Genomic DNA, 17,462 nt, shown 5'->3' on the forward strand with positions numbered 1-17,462 from the left:
CGTGACGGGTTGGATGCTGAGAGAGAGAGAGAGAGAGAGAGAGAGGTGCACTGAAGCCACACTTTACCCTCATTGCTCGCTCACAACCAGATCAACAGCAGGTGAGTGATTTAAAAAGCTGCCCCTCTTATCCACAGAATGGCTGCATCACACGTTCAACCAGCGATAGCCGTGTGACCACACACGTGGTGTGACCTTTCTGGTTGTCAAAGAGTCCACATGGAGCCCAATTTGTCCAAATAAAAAAGAGGCAACACACTTGAATCCCAAACACAATAAACAGGATGGACTGAAGCACTCTGTTCATTTGGACCTTAATGGAATTTCGAGTTGTAGAGTGTCACTATCACACCGAGTTGTTGCTGACAGTTCAACAAAACAAAAGCACCACAAAGCCATAAAGAAGGTCACATAAAAGTGGATGTTTGACTCTGCAAGGTACTTTTCGCTTTCGTCTTGTAAAACCCAAAGAGCTCTGTTGCCACCTGCTGGACAGAGGCTGAAGTATTTTCCTGACAGGTAACAGGAAAACAAAGGCAATGATTTTACAAACGAAACGTGTTTTCTACAGTCAAACCACTGATGTACCTTAACATGCTAAATTAAACATGCATACCAATTGTATGCAGCTATAGTGATTATTAAAGCACTGGTCAATGTGAAGGACTGCAAAATAATTTCATTATTTGGAAAGTGTCTTTCAGATAAAAAAAACACCAGTTCCCTCAGATCTGCAGGGTTTGTTTGAGCATCTTTCAGGTCACCGTTTTGCAGTTCTTCGCAGCTGTGTTTTCCAATAAGACCTTAACTCACCCTCAAACTGTACTGACCCGTTAGGTGGAGCTTTTTGCTTCTACAGAGCCAGAGGTTTAACTCGGGAGTTGACAGAGCGAGTGGTGTGGATTATTTTATTTATTTGGCCCCTCAGAGGCAGCAGAAACCCCCCAAGGGGAACTACCTGGCTTTTCAGCTGCTACATGAGGGAAGCTGCAGATCCCTGTGATCATTTCTCATTAGGTTGTTTCCGGTTGACTTTGTTTTACGTTGTCCTTTGAGGCTTATTTTTAATCGAATGTGAAAGCATATGTCTTAAAATCTTCCCTTCCCCCGGATCTATGCCCATTTTGCAAATAGATCTTATACTTATTCATCTTATTATCTGTACTGAAAAGTCATGAGGAAGTCTTCCTCACCTGTGAGAAGTTGGTGCATTGTTTCACCTCGCTTCTTGATCCCTTCGCCCCTTACAATGGACCTGCAGAAGCAGCATGTGGAACCTGAGGAATGAAAGAAGGATGTAAATCGGTGTGTCAGCACTGTGGGAAAAACCCACCAACACCTCAGTGTCCCTCAATATGGAGGAGCTTATTATGTGTGACACTGCGTGAGCTTATTACAGCAGAATTAGGGCTTCTTGCATTATTTTGTATTACAAATATATGTATTTTGTAAAGTTACTTTAAACAAATGTCTACATTAACCCTCGTATTGAGATAAGACCTTGGTCCCTGGGGGAACCCTGGGGAATTGTTTGTTCCCCGTGATACCACTAGATGTCCTAAAAACACGAACACACCAGCTGTAGCTGCTGATGGACCACAGGCACAAGTCCGTCTCCATTCGTTAAATATTACAGCCAGTTAAATGGATAATAAGAGCCTGGCGCTTCTGAAAATTGATCATTCACTCCGGTGAATTGCTTACTGATGCCCAGGTGCTTCTTGGAAATAAAACACGCGCGCACACACGCACACACACACACACACACACACACACACACACACACACACACACACACATCATGCGCTGAGGAGTCCTGTGCGTCATCGGGACCCCCGGCGGCGCTGCGCACAACCCGCATAGGGGACCAGCGACCAGCGCGCCGTCGATTGAAACCGGTCGGTCTAGCCGACTTATCCGAAGCGGTCCGGGGCGCCTCAAACCCGGAGGACCTGCGGTGCGACGGGGAGAGAGCGAGAGAGAGAGAGAGAGAGAGCGAGAGAGAGAGAGAGAGAGAGAGAGAGAGAGAGAGAGAGAGAGAGAGAGAGAGAGAGAGAGAGAGAGAGAGAGAGAGAGAGAGAGAGAGAGTGCGGAGGCAGCAGCGCCGGAGGAGATGCGCAAATCTGCAGGTGCTGTGGCGCGGTCGTAAAACGCGAGTCCTGACGAAGTGAGGCAACGTTAAAGCGATGCCAGGGGTGACCAAGTACAATCTAGTGGATGACGCGCACGACCTGAGGCTCCCCATGCACAACGACGAGGTGTTTAAGCATGGGGTGTGCTTCGAGGCGAAGGTAAGGACCCTCTGCAACAGATACTTTCTGGGTGGGGGAGCGGTGGGTTATTTGTTTCTGGATGGATCCAACGCTAGAACGAGGGCTGTTCGGGTCACTGCTTCTGTAACAACAACCATTTCCATCCGTAGGTGTATGTTGCGTGTGTTTATTGACCTTTTACCACTTTACATTTGTGTCCACTTTGCATGACTTTGAGATGTTGAACGCAGACGGCAGAGAAGTGTTGCTTTAATCATTTAATCATTGATGATAATTTGAGCATTTCACTTTATCCAATAGGGTTTTGATATATTTTGATGTTATCCTAGAGTGAGTATACACACTTTATTTGGCCCCTGGAACCCAGCTGAATGTAATGTAATAGCGCTGCCACACTTTCTCAATTGATAATCGAGTAATGGAACTATAAAAAATACCCATAGCATTACGCCTATAGGTATCCAAAGTCTGTATTACTTTTACTATAATGCAAGACATGGAAAAGCAAAAAAAGCTAACAAAACAGACAAAGAAAATTGTCATATTTGGAATATTTGCCAAAATGTCTGAAGAATCTGTCAAGATTCATTCCCTAAAACTGTCAATCTTTAAACCTCCCTTTTACATTTCAGTACATTGGCAGTTTGGAGGTGGGTCGCCCCGGCAGCCGGATGGAGATAGTCGCTGCCATGAGGAGAATCCGTGTAAGAAACTTTATATGTGTGACCTCCCTGAACCAGACGTCTAGCTGAAGTTGACTCTTGTGACAACAGCAGTCCAAACATATTAACTAGATGCAATGGCACAAACATTTACTCCCTGTCTCTCGCGTGTGTGTGTGTGTGTTACCTCTCACCTTGTGTACGGGGCTCAGAGGGCACTCACTCCCCTCCACATCGTCTTTACACACAAATCACCAGTCTGACTACACACTCGGCAGATTCAGTGGGTTGTCAGTAGCGGTTTAAATCATGGAAGATTTTTATGGCGGAGGAGAGACGGCGAGCGGATTTCTGATACATCCGATGAACCGTCTGCTCTCCAAGGCCACAGGAAGCCGCGGTTGTTTTATAACTCAACCGCTGGGTGACTATTGCACCAACCCAGCAGTATTTAATTTTACCCAGCACGATGGGTTGGTCCATTTTAACAGATGAGTTAACTATTCTACCCAAATGCAGAGTCAAATTAACTACAATTCTGGGTCGTTTCAGCTACACATAGTTGTTAAATATTCTACCCAAATGCTGTCAAATTAACTACAATCCTGGGTTCATTCAACTACACACTATTTGTTGTCTATAAAACTGTTCAACTACAAACCTGTAAGAAAAAATATGCCATATTTCCAAATGAAAATCTTTGATGAATGGGATTAGGCACATTTTGATCTTGATAGCGTGTGCAACGGTTAGAATTTGACCGTTGTCACAAAACACTCACACTGCCACTGCTTGAGGAGTCTCTCAAGCTGGGAAATGACTGAATCAAACAGGATGCCATGGCCTTTTTGGTCTCTTTTGTAGGACTGTAAAACAGAAAAAACATCATTACACATGGATGATTGGTTTATAATTATCGCAGTAACACCACTGATAGCGCCAGAAAAGGACGTGAAACAGCACTGTAAATAAATAAATATGTGATTTGGGTGATTTAATGGTGTTAAACTAAAACTTAAAATTGATTATAAAAGTTATCATTGCCTTTTAACAAAGTCCAGTAAAGGACACTAACATCAGTGAATTAAGTTAATAGCCATGCGCTATAATTGGCAAATGGGTTGTCATGATTTACTCAGTTACTTGAGAAATTATTTATGAGTGGAAAATCACAAACTTCCACAAGTCTATAGTTTAACGTTAGCTATTTTAAGCTAACTAACATTAGCTTACAACTAATGGCCAAACTAGGCCATAAACAACAGTTTTTTAAGTCACTTAAAACTACTGCAGCAATGTATACTCTGTGTAGGATTATCAAGTTTCCTATTCAAGATTTAATTTAACAAACATTTTGATGAATACAAGCAGGATAATACTTTCTTACCTTGGCAGCTCCTGATCCAAAATGTAGTATTCTTGTGTCACTGTAGGGTCAGACGTTGGTGGCTGTGTGGGGTTACCTACGCGCTTTTGCAGGGGGTTTTGCAGACTTATAGACAAGTTTCCTGAGTGAAATAGGCGGGCCGCCATTGGCCTTTCACTCTGCCAACGACTTCCTGTTGTGTCTGCCAAGCACTTCCGGTTAGCGAGTTAGCGTCTTTTACTGTCTTTGGTTAGCGTGCAGAAAAATTAAACTATGGATGGTGTTACACGCCGACACGGCTCTGGGACATATTGTGCTGTTCACGGTTGCAACAACTCGTGGCGATTGCTGAATATTTGGTCGGAAGGAGAATGTTTCGACCATCAACCATCTACAAGGCGCTATAGATTTGCACTCAAATACGGAAGGCTTATCATTCGCGGAAGTCAACACAGTCTACTAATTGTTACGCAGACGAATGTCAGCTTTTTCATAGAAAAAAAAGTAAGTTAATATCTTTATCCATTCCGAAGCTATTAATAGATATGTCAGGGGTGCGCACTTTAACGCTCGTCAGTCAACTTTGAAGGGTTAAAGCATGCTTTTAGTGCAGGCAGGCTAGAGGGGATTCATTTTTCTTTTTATTACTCTACGTGTTCTGTTATATTAACACACAGATACATACAAACATCTTAATACAAGCATAAGATGGGCTAACGTACCTTCCAAAGCACGGCGGCTGCATGGCTACAGGTACAGCCTGCAGTCTCCAGATCTCCCGTCTTGGTAACCAAAACCCAGGCGTTATGCGCTGAATTGTTAACGGACTGGCTTGGTTGAACATCGGCCTTTAGGTAAATTAAACTGCCCATATTGTGTAAAAGCACACAGCCCACTTTCTCGGAATGGAGGTACTGAAACGCCTCTGAGCTTTTCAGGTTATTAATTGCATTCCCATCCACCGCCATGGAATCAATAAAATAAGAAAAGATCTTGGATGTTGTGATGCTGGGCCATATCGACATGTTGTCCGCCCATGATGTTACCTTACTTGGATGCGGAATGGTCAAAACACCATTTTTAACAAGATTTTCGGTCGAATGTTGCCATTCCAAAGCCATTTTTACACCACTACTCAGCCTGCGCCGGAAGTTCTTGGCAGAAACAGGAAGTAAACCGGAAGTGCCCGGGAAACTTGTCTATACAGTTCGAAACAACCCAGCTGCTGGGTCAATTGATGTATGTTGGGTTGATGAATTTTGACATTAGTTGCACAAAAATAACCCAAATCTCCTATAAATAACCCGTAATGGGTAGAACATGTCATAACTCAGCGTTTGGGTAGATGAAATAACCCAGCAGTGTAGTGTGCACCGCTGCAGCGTTACGGAGGAGCACAGGGAGGAGAGGATTTAGCTGTTTGTCAGCTGTTGAATCCAATCTGAGGACCAAGTCACTGAGTAAGTCGGAGGTCGGCCACATCGCCAGTTGCACCCAGGAAGCTCTTAATCCTGATCCCTTGGTGTACAGTGCGGCGCGAGGGCCGTTTGATTGGGCGGGCAGAGGTTTAGTGATGCCGTTTGAATTGGTCGTTCGTAGGCTATGAACAATTTGAGACTTCCACAGTTGTTCCCGTAACGCATTATGAAAGAGTTTTAGATACAGAAGCTCAAGAAATAACATAGGGCTACCGATACAATGCACAGGGTTATCCTAAGGCTGATAAAAAGCTTGATGGCCAAAGCTTTCACCGGTACCTAAGCAAGCCAATTTAAATCGAATGTATTATCAAATGAAGAATTAAATGCGTATCTCCAACGCTTTCATGTAAAAACATAATAAATGGAAGGAGACAAAAGAATACATAAAAGAGAATGCATTAATAGACCAACGAGTGAAGTGTGTCGGTTCACACGCAATCAGTCGTGCATTCAATGTGGGCGAGTTTATGGATGATAGCATAAAACAGGTGCGTGAAAGAGTCAGGTGCGTAATGACAGTGATTAAGAGTCTTTGCTTGTGGGGAGACGGACTGTGAATATTCATAGGATAACCCGTCCTCAAAGCCCTCACAGTGGTGAGAGGTGAGCTGACCTGTGGAGTATTAGGTATGCTCGGGGCCGTCGGCTGATCCGCATGAAAACGTATCTAACACAGCAGTGTGTTTGGAGATGGATGATCCTCCGCTCCCAGCCGTTGCTTTGGCCTGCGTAACACGTACACACTATGGGAGTTGTGTCCTTCACCTAAAACCTCTGCAACAGAGGGAACTTCCTACACAACAATAGGACCGATGAACTGTATAAGAGCGTGTGACAAGGAACGATGGCCCATTGAATCTTGTGGTGAGGTGCTTTTCTGCAAAATGTGACAGGTCAGACAGGCTTATAAACTGCACCAGATGCATCAGGGCTCAAATCCCCCCCATACGGATTGTTGATAATAACGAGCCCTTTTCTTCTCCGACTTACCGGAAGATTTATTATCCATCCATCCATCCATTGTCAAACCGCTTATCCTGCACACAGGGTCGCAGGGGGGCTGGAGTCCATCCCAGCCAACTTTGGGCGATCAGGGTACATCCTGGATTGGTCGCCAGCCAATCACAGGGCTAACACAGAGACATACAACCATTCACACTCACACATCTACGGGCAATTTAAAGTCCCCAATTAACCTGACCCCCAGAGCATGTCTTTGGACTGTGGGAGGAAGCCGGAGAATCCGGAGAGAACCCACGCAGACACGGGGAGAACATGCAGATCCACACAGAAAGACCACTGGGCGGAATCGAACCCAGGACCTTCTTGCTGTAAGGCAACAGTGCTAACCACCACGCCACCGTTCTGCAAAGATTTATTATATTGTTCGAAATTGTCAATACAAGAGCGTGAGGGCAGTTTTTTCCTGCAAAAAAAAATAGAAAACAGCGTCAGGTTGTTATTTTTACACAAATCCGAGATGAGATGACAGAGAATATAAAACTCAGTCACGCAGAGCGGCTTGCCCTCCAAAAAAGGTTTCACAGATCTCCGCCTGATCAATTAATCATCCGATGTTGGATGTTGCGTTTTCAAAGCGAGGCGCGTTATTTCACATAAGTCCTGGTTGTCCTTAGATCTCCGGGCCTTGATACTCGGTGTCGGCAGAGGATACAGGCTCAGGCATTAATCACGAAGAGGGATGAAAGTGTCCCACACACGTCAGCATCCCTCTGGGAAGTCCGACTTCTAAAGGCTTAAACAGCTCCCAGGAACAGAAACTCACGGTGTTTACTCAATCTCACATTCGGCCCATGAGGAAAATTGACAGAAATATCTTCCTGTCTGCATGATTCCCTCTGCTCACACACTTCATTTATCTTGTGTAAAGGTCTCCATTTGAGCAGGCTCGTAACTGGTGACGCTTTATATAATGTTTGAATTTTCCAACTTTGAATGTTAATTAAAGATTTTTTTTTCACAGTATGAATTCAAACTGAAGAATATTAAGAAAAAGAAGGTCAACATTGTCGTATCTACCGATTGTGTCAAAGTTATTTTGCGCAAAAAAAGGAAGGTCAGTCCTTTAAAGTGCCATTCTATTTGAATTAAATCATTTTCACCACCGTTGTCGCTGTTAACAGTTTCTCTTGGTGTTCCAACAGAGAAAAGGATGGTCATGGGATGATAGTACCGTCTTACTGACACAGGATCCCATCTACAGGTAGCCATCAAATCAAACGCAAAGACATCAATTAAGCGACCAACTGTGTGAACAATTGTGTGTCGTCTCCCTTTTAACAGGATCTTCTATGTCTCACATGATGCCCAAGACTTGAAGATCTTCAGTTATATAGCGAGAGAAGGACAGAGCAGCATTTTCCGCTGCAATGTTTTCAAGTCAAAGAGGAAGGTACGTTTGTTCAAGTCTTAAGATTTCTTATATTCTTCTCAGTGTCAACGAGAGGAAAAAGATGTGAGTTTGCGTTGATGGAAGTAGATTTAGATGTAGTTCTCTTTAAAGGAAATGTTCTATATTCCCTCCTGAATTTGTCACCCTGACTGAAAAATGAATAAAGCATTTATTTATGCATTTTCTTACATTTTACAAAGGGTTTAACCAGAGCCAAGCCCCCCAACGCTGTTAGCGATCATATCACATCCATACAGGCTTCGCAGTAGACATCTGCTCAAACATGTCAGAAGCATAATATTTACCACACACACACAAGGAGGAAATCATTTTGAAATCATAAGCATTTATCCCAAAATACAGCAACAGGTCAGTATGGGGAGGTTGCAAATCATCTGTAGGCGACCAACGCATTGTTTCTTTTGGTATTTTTTGTTTGTGCAGAAGATCTCGAGCTTTGTTCTTCCAGCAATCACCACCTGTCAATGAAATAAGGATAATATTATGCCCGTTGCCTGGGTAACGTCTTGTACTGTAGGCCCTCGCATGCGGCAAATGAATACGCGAGTCTGACCCGTAGACTCCGCCAAGCTAAAATCCTTTTGAACCTTCAAATATCTGCAGCAGGGATATTTTTTTCCCTCCATGACAAACACAGAGAGGCAGGGAGGTTGATTCTCATCCCTTCACTATGACGACCGGTCTGACAGTGAAGCTGAATACTAATAATCCTGGTGGGAAGAGAAAAAAGGACGGGGGCTATTTGACTTAGCAGTTTGAGGCGTTTTCACTGCCGGCGGACGAACACCCACCACAACGCCAGCGACACGTTGAGGCGGACCGGCTCCCCGGGGCCGCGCAGCCTTATCTCAGGGTCTCCAGAACAACCATGAGGGCTGAGGAGGAGGAGATGGGCCGGCTTATAAGGGCAGATTTGATTTGATTTATTTTTCATGGCACCAAAACAGGGCTTCGATGTCAGCTCAGTGCTGGTAGTTTAACCTCAAAGTTTTAAAAACAAAAGGAAATCAATTCATCAGTTTGTCTATGTGTTGTTGTTTTATTCTTTCGTTATTTCACTCAATTGAGCTGCTTTTGGGCTGCGTTACGTTGACGTATACATACACAATACATTCATTGAAACTCTGGCTTCTGCCACTAATCAAAAGACGAAAAGCCGTCTCCGAGACGAGGAAAGGACACGGACTGCATACAGCTTTAGAAGGGCTGGTGTCTCAAACGCTGCATTGAATTTTCTTTCCTGTGTGCCCCATTTAAGCCAATAAAATATGTATTCAATCTATAATATTAATATTGATGACCTGACATACACAGAACATTTTAAAAGCCTAACGATTAATTTCCTTATTGTTTAATAGTCACATTGCCCCAAACTCCAAGGTCATGTCTTCAAATCCCTTCTTTTGTCAGAGCAGAACTCCCCCCAAGCCGCTCTGTTTACCACCACATGAGATAAGGAAAAGCTGCAAATATCCCTAATTGAGTCACAGTATCTGATACTATTCAATAATGGAAGCAACTGCGGATTTATTTGCTGTTTCGACCAATCGATTCAGTTTTGCAGCAGCAGAAAGTAAACAAAGCCACCCGTTGAACCAAAATTAAAAGCAATACATTTTGATGTGAAATGTGTCTTTTATGTATTTTAAAGAGTTCACTAATATTTTACGTTAAATCTGGTCCTGGCATGTCTACTGAGCCTCGATCAATAACAACAGACTCAATCTTCACTCCCTCTGCATGCAAAGCTTCTGAAATACACCAATCCATCACCATGACAGCAGAATGTATGCAGAGTGAATAGACAAGGACCATGTGCTCGTAACATCTCCTGACTTCAATTGGTTTCAATACGCCCTCCTCTTTCCCTCCATTTTCATTTCTCACCTGCCATTTTGCCCCCCAACGTCGCCTCCTCCAGCTAACATTTTTGCATAAAAACACACATAGACAGACACACACGCCATCCTTACTGTGCTCCCATTGCCCCCCCGTCCGGCCCTGTTCTTAACACCCCAGCACACTTTTTCTTCGTGTCCTCCCTTTGCAGTCACAGGCCATGAGGATCGTACGGACGGTGGGGCAGGCGTTTGATGTGTGTCACCAGCTGACCCTGCAGCAGAAAAGCGATGACCAAGAAGATGAGGAGGGGAAGGCAGAAGACTCAGAAGCAGTGCCAGGTGACTCACACACACACACACACACACACACACACACACAAATTGCATCCACAAATCTCCTGCACCCTCCCGTCTCTGTCCTTGTCCTTCCTGTTCTCCTTCTGCCTCACGTATACAAACACAAGCTCTTTTCATCTCCTCACGCAGCCCCACTCCATTTATCTTTATTTATCTCTATTTATTTCTGCTTATCTCTTCGCTTTCTCTTTATCACAAACTAAAACCCTGAGTGGCTCCAGAACAACGCAGCGAGAACTGAGATGAGAAAAGATGTCATTATCCGCCGCTGCCCATAATTCGTTTTTTTCCAGCAGCTTGCCCTACCGCAGCTGCAGATGTGTTTTGGTGAGCCGGGCGATCCGTTGATCACCGACTTCTGCCGGCTCTTTGCCCGCTGATGTGGAAGAGCCGGTCAAAGAAAAAGATGCATGCAAGTTCTCCTTCATGTGCATCTGGTGTCTCTGCAGCAAAGAAGAGGTTTGCATTGTCAGAAGGGGCCGACCTTGAAGCCACCACAGAGGAGAGCATTGAGTGTGTCTCCTCATCCGGCCTGGAGAAGAGCAAAAAGGACGAGGCGCTCTGTAACAATGAGAAGGTAAAGAGCAGAAGTCCTTTGAAATCATTTGAGTGTCGCTCACAGCCTGTGTCATTTATTTATCCTTATGGCTTCACTACTGTGACACAGCAGCTAAAATACATGCAGCACATTTGTATTCTCAATGAATGGAAGAATCGTTCATTCTAGACAGTGTAAGAAGGTCCAAAAATTTCCTCAAAACAGAATTCTTTATGTCTTAGTGCTGTACAATTCTAAATAAAACAGCAACATACGTATGTCCCACATTTAAAATACCAAATAACCGTAATCTCCCATAAAATGATCAATCATTTATATTAATAAATAATTGTTTCAGCATTAAAGTCCTGCTACCGAACTGCAGTGCTCCAGAGATGACAGAAAACAAGTTAATGGATCAGTGTCTTAGTCCCTGCTGCATTTACGTGGAGTCATTCCTTCAGAGGAGACATCTGAGAATAAAGAAGGGTGCATTTGGCAGAGCACGACATCCAATATTCAGAAACATTTATATATAAAGTCAGAAATACCCTGGTAATAAATCATGGTGGGAAGTTTGAAGGCCACAGAGGGTGTGGATGAATATTTGGCATCACGAGGAGTCGTATGAAATGTAAATGCCGCTAAGGGGTCTACCGCAAGAAACGGCATCCTTAAGGCACGTTTGTGATGAAATGCTCCTCCAGGCTCTTAAATATTAATGTGATCACATGGTTTATTAAAGCGAATCAAAGCGTTTCAGTGTTGCTCTGCTAACCCTGACATGTTGAACAAGCAGCTATCGAATCTCCGATAACTCAAACAGACTCTGTCTGATCTGTCGGCTTTTCTATTTGGAGGCTTCAATTGATGAATATTACGTGCAAACAAATGGGTGCCTGAGGACAAGTATGTCTTTATTATTTAATTATACAAATAAGAAACCTATTATACCGTTGTACCATATGTCCACGTGTCGTGTGCATTTCATCCCTGTATTCTGAAGGTCAAGTGTCCTTCACCGTCAAGTATTAATGAAAAACTGAGTCCACCATATTTATTGATTCATCTCTCATCTCAGATACATCAGAGATGAGTCGTGTCTCTCAGGGCTGCTTTCCTCACAGCAGCACTCTAACATAATCACAATACCTGACCAGGCAGCAGCCCATTCAGTCAATATGTATTGAACTATTTATAGCTTCAATCCGCATGCAAACACCATCTTCACAATTAGATGAAATGTTGCTCCTCTACTCGTAGATCCTCATGGTGCCCCGCGTTTAAAATATACGGCAAAATATTAAAAAATATTAACCTCTCGCATAAAACAACTTGACAATTCGTGGAGGTAACAGCAGAGTAAAATATTAAGAAGCCAAACATATTACACACTGTGTAGTGCACGCACGCACACACACACAACTGCATTGCCGAGCAACTTGGACGTCCTCTTCTGGGGAACAGCTAGGTTTTATTTCCATGGTTACCAATATTGCAGCGTGTTCGTTGAATTGACCCTCGATCTGCCACAGGTTGAATTTCTCTGCTCTTTCTCTCTCAGTCCCTGATTTATTCACTCAATCTCCACGACCCGTTAGGCCAAATAAAAATCTGGCGTGCGATGAGGAGACACAACCGTTTTCTTTTTTGTTGTTTTTAGGTATTTTGAGGTAATTGAGGTACATCAACGGTATACGGTAACTCATCATTACGCAGCTATTCGTTATGTAGCATTTGTGTACTGTTCATGAACTGTTAGTCGCAGGTGCTGCCGCCCCCTCAGCACCCCATCGCTCTCAGCGGGTGAAGTCGACACACTGAACAGACCTTTATCTTTTTTTTGTCACCGGAGCTCTGCCCTCCTGCGGCTTCGTTGGTCTCTTGTTCTTCTTCTTCTTTGGTTGTTTTGCAAACCGACCGGTGAAGGTGCTCCCTAATGTACCACCGCGTGTCACATCCATAAGCAGTGTACCTTAACACCGTGACTATATGATTCATTACTCTGCTGTAGTTGCAGATTTGCCTCCGTTTGTTAGTCCATGTGAAGTGAGAGAGTAAAAAAAAAAAGGATTCTTTCAAATCAAATCCAACCTAAAACTGCAGTCGCCTATGCAAAGGTTTGCCACAGTGCCTGTAGGAGACATTAACCAATGGCCGAGCTCCTTTTTCTACACACGCGTCACTGTTGGTGTACGATAGTGAAATACATCTCTTCCCTCGTGCATTCATACAATCCACACGGCACTGATCTCTCTGCAGCTCTCTCCTCTTGTGCTGGAGGTTATTTTGGGAAAAATGTTCTGAATTAATTCATGAACTGAAGCAGCTCTGAACATAGGTCTAAGTAAGTTTTAAGACTTCATCACAGAATTTCTTCAGTAAGGCCTGGAGCGTTAAGCCAGGATGGGGATATTTCATCTGTGGATTCTTCCACCAGAATGAAAAGAGACAGTGTTGCTGCTGCTGCATATCTTCACTGACGTTTCCCCCGAAGGAGCTCAGACTGGCAGAGAGCGACTTCTCTAGATGTGTTACTGTACACACAAGCTTTCATGTGATGTTTTACTTTCCGCTCTGACTAACTTACCCTACACTTAAGGGGTTCTTCTTCACATACAGCCCTACCACAGCCATACGTACTCTAAATGCACCTTGACGCCCTTTGTTTGTGTTTCTCATGGTGAGTAGGAGTCCTGTGGGGTGGCGCTTATGCTCGACCACCACTGAACACACATTTCAGGGAAGGAAAACGCCACAGTAACATGTTTGATGTCATTAGAAGAAAAACCCAATTAGCTGTCCTCTGTGTCAGGTGCCTGGTGACCCGTCTCTCCTGCTGGACTCCCTCATCCTCGCGGCCTCGGTGTCGGGTCTGTCAGTAGAAGAGGCTCCCTGCTCTGCAGAGCACCAGGTCCAGCTGCTCCAGAAACAGCTGCAGCAGCAGGAACAACAGGCTCTGGCAGCTTCAGAGCAGGTATACGGATGTCAGCTGTTGTCTCGTGTGATACCCATTTGTCCACAGTGAGTTCACAGTCCACAGAATAGTCCAAAATAGTATTGTTCCTTCTGAGTACGACATAAACGTGGGTACCAAATGTCACAGCAACAGATGCAACAGTTGTTGAAACATTAACCCTAAAACCCACAAAGGTTTCCCTGCTGGTGTGGTCAAAGTCAAAGATATTCCACCTCTGGCAATCAAATCCATCCAGCCGAGATAGACGGACAGGTGGATAAAAAACATATGACTCAATTTAAAAATGACAGAATGTTTGTTTGATGAGGGCCTGAAAACCAAAGGAACAATTATGAATACGGTGGTATTAAGATGCACATAAAAATCCCTGAAGCAAGATTATTGGATAACTCTGTGAAGCTTGACACAAAACAATATGGACATCGTATAATAGAGCGGTTTAGATTTTCAATCTGCGGTGTGTTTAATAGGGTTTTCTCAGGGCTCTTCAGGTTATTACATCCTCACCTCATTTATTCCTCTAAACTAAACTGTGAAATGAAATATTGTGGTTTCAGGGCCTCTGAAGATTTGTAGCAGAGCGCCTTTGAGAGTTAGAGCCAGCAGCTGATATCAGACCGTGTCAATGTTGATTCTCATCACTGATCTTCAGCCTGTCTCCTTTGATATGGGAGCACCTGAGGATTTTAATGAGCAGGTAGCGTCTTACTGCTGTGTGTGTGTGTGTGTGTGTGTGTGTGTGTGTGTGTGTGTGTGTGTGTGTGTGTGTGTGTGTGTGTGTGTGTGTGTGTGTGTGTGTGTGTGTGTTGGCCTGTGCAGGTCCATGTCCTCCAGGAGCAGCTGTCCGTGGAGTTGTGTGCGCGGACTGAAACTCAGGCCAGAGTCCAGAGGCTTCTGCAGCAGAACACCGACCTGCTGCAGCACATTTCCCTGCTAGTCAAACAGATCCAGGAACTGGAGCTTAAAGCTGCTGGCCAATTAACATCCAGTGAGTGGAAACATACTTCATTTATTGTCATCTGTTTCCTCGTTTAATTGTCTTTCTTTTCCCGAGTGGGCCTCCTTCGTGTCGTTGTGGCTTCTTTTCTCATCTTCTTCTGGCACGTAATTAACTGTCCCATGGCAGCCCCCTGAGAGGACTCAGTAACGCTCTCTGCTGCCGTGTGGTCACGTTTTGTCAAATCCTGTCAGCACAGACTTTCCTCGCACCTCTCTTCTCCCGTCTTACCTTATACACGCTGGTATTTTCTCTCTGTCCTCAGTGGGCTCCCAAGACAGTCTTCTGGAGATCACTTTCCGCCCCAAGCCCCCCAGCTCTACTTCGTTCACAGGCCCCTTTTCAGCTCCATCCCAGGTCCAGATCAGTGACAGTCCCTGGGTCTCCGCCCTCCTCGGGCCCCGCTCTCCTGGCGCCTCGGGCGCCGACACCGGCCCGCTGGAGCTCAGCGGCAGCGGCGTCCGCCTCGAGTGCTTCCGCTTCACCTCCCGCGGGCCGGACCTCCAGGAGCACGGCCGGGACGCGGGGGAGACGCCCGGCGAGGGAGGCCCGGACGGAAGCCCGCTTCTAGGGGACCAGGTCCTGGGGGCCCTGGAGCTCCTCCGGTTTCGGGAGTCCGGGATCGGATCGGAGTATGAATCGAACACGGACGAGAGCGACGACCGGGACAGCTGGGGTCAGGGGGAGGGCAGCGGGTCCGACGGCGCGGCTCGACTGCTGAACGTGCTGAACGCAGAGTGTCTGGCGGACTGCTTGGGGGACGAGATGGCCGTGTAGCGGTGCTACTGAGACTGCACACTGCACCTGCGCGCCGGCCCAGTGGGGAAACGGCTTCGCGTTCAGAATGTGAAGGGCATCTTGGGCTGACTCGCTCACCTTCTGTTTTGATTCCCTGTGCACACTGTCCCACTTCTATGAGTCAGGCGCATTTGATAAAAGAAAGAGAGATTCATCAACTAAATTGATGCATCAAAGATCCCCATAACACCAGCAATCAGGTGTCGCTCTGGATTTGGGATTGCGACTTCTGTCCAACTGTCAGAAAGCATAAACATGGTGTCGTTTCAGGCTCCGTCTCTCTGGAAATCTCTGCCGTCTAGTTGTTGATTAATGTTGTGCCTCACATCCGTTTGGTTTCCTGGCTTGTTACAGTGTGGTTTTGTCTGTGTTTATGGAGTTGTGGCAAATTCCGGCTCGAGTTTGGTCGTTTTCGTTGTTTTTAAATGAAGATCTGTGAAGGAAAGACCAACTATGTCTGGTTATGTTAAAACGTTTCTTTTGGTGTGAAAACTAAATCCTTACTGCGCTTGCAATGTAATGTTAAAAAAAATAAGTCGTGAATAGTCCATTTTTTCTCTCATTCCAAAACACTGTATACAGTTTGATTGACTTATTTGCATTGCATAAAACACGAGACCCAGTGGAGTTCATACTATTCTCTATAGTGTTTCATATCACGAGAAGACCGCTTTCTGATTAAATGATTGTGTGTCTGAGAGACAAACATCTCACTGTGTGCAGGTGCTGCTACAACCTGGTTTCTGCTGCTTAAAAATGTAGCTACTGACCACTGAAAGTGTCATTTGTTAAAGCTGTACTGCGGCAAACGTGAAATGCTTGCTCACTGTTCCTCTACCCTTCAGAGGAATTGCCTGGAAAGACCTGAAGTACCATCTTAGAGAAAGATGGAGGTGCATAAGACTCCTGGACTCTTGCATATTCTCCAGCTCCACCTTGCTGACTGTGAGCTACATCTCTGAATCACTGAATCGTGTCTCTGAGAAATCGATTAATCTCTTCCTCCTGTCTCCTTCGAATCACCTCTTGTTTCCTGAAGCTCGTCACCTCCTCCCCTCTCCTCCGTACCCGCATTCCTCTGTCACCAAGTTGTGTCTGTTCACATAAAGTGTACTAAGGATTAAAGTGCACTTGAATCAATGTTTCTCCGTGTGGAATTACGTGCCCTTTTCTCAAATGCCGCCTGCTATCAAGAGCCGTTGAGTCCATTTAGTGTGCGCTGCTAATTGCTGAAATCCGTCTTCTGTTGATATAACCACGAGTACGTCTGGCGGTAAGCAGCGACGGTTCTTGCGCTGACCTTTAGGAAAGTGTTTTTCTCATTAAAATTGATAATAAGATGCTGCCATGCTGACGGCCTTTTGTGGGGATGAGGGCGCTCTCTGTTATTGTTAAAACAGCTGCAGTTGGTAAATAGGCACATCTCTCATTAGGCTCACCTGTGTGTGCAGGCGGCTTGATGCAACGCTGCAGATGAGGTGTGAAAACATTAAGAATATCCACCATTACCCGCCCACATGCAGCCACAAGACCCCGCAGCTCGGCGAGTGTGGCCGCCATCCTGACACAGACCGGAAGCCTCCAGGACGCGGCCTCTACTTTGGCTTACTTGATTATAATGAAAACTGAGAGTGTCATTCAGCATTCAGCTCACCCCTTGTTGAATTCTGCAGGTAAAAGTAATTCAAAAAGTCCTTTTAGCAGAGGAGGGAGATGGAGATGTCAGCCGGTCGGT

The 17,462-nt window shown here is 45.0% G+C and overlaps 1 protein-coding gene across 1 annotated transcript; it reads left to right on the top strand.

The window, feature by feature from the left end:
- Positions 1-1,879: 1,879 nt before the first annotated feature.
- Positions 1,880-16,867, top strand: LOC120816210 (carboxyl-terminal PDZ ligand of neuronal nitric oxide synthase protein). Its single transcript, XM_040171679.2, has 10 exons — positions 1,880-2,291; positions 2,906-2,977; positions 7,767-7,859; positions 7,948-8,006; positions 8,087-8,195; positions 10,267-10,396; positions 10,864-10,991; positions 13,768-13,929; positions 14,752-14,920; positions 15,195-16,867. The coding sequence occupies exons 1-10, from the start codon at positions 2,187-2,189 to the stop codon at positions 15,704-15,706; spliced, it is 1,539 nt and encodes a 512-aa protein (XP_040027613.2). The 5' UTR covers positions 1,880-2,186; the 3' UTR covers positions 15,707-16,867.
- The last annotated feature ends 595 nt before the right edge of the window (positions 16,868-17,462 follow it).

Source organism: Gasterosteus aculeatus, chromosome 3 (assembly GCF_964276395.1).
Source record: "Gasterosteus aculeatus chromosome 3, fGasAcu3.hap1.1, whole genome shotgun sequence".
NCBI classification, from domain to species: domain Eukaryota; kingdom Metazoa; phylum Chordata; class Actinopteri; order Perciformes; family Gasterosteidae; genus Gasterosteus; species Gasterosteus aculeatus.

Bases quoted from the DNA above. Each gene is read 5' to 3' on its own strand.
- LOC120816210 (XM_040171679.2), top strand. From the start codon at position 2,187: ATGCCAGGGGTGACCAAGTACAATCTAGTGGATGACGCGCACGACCTG. The intron at 2,292-2,905 runs GTAAGGACCCTC...TTTACATTTCAG, and splicing joins GGGTGTGCTTCGAGGCGAAG to TACATTGGCAGTTTGGAGGT. The intron at 8,196-10,266 runs GTACGTTTGTTC...CTCCCTTTGCAG, and splicing joins TTTTCAAGTCAAAGAGGAAG to TCACAGGCCATGAGGATCGT.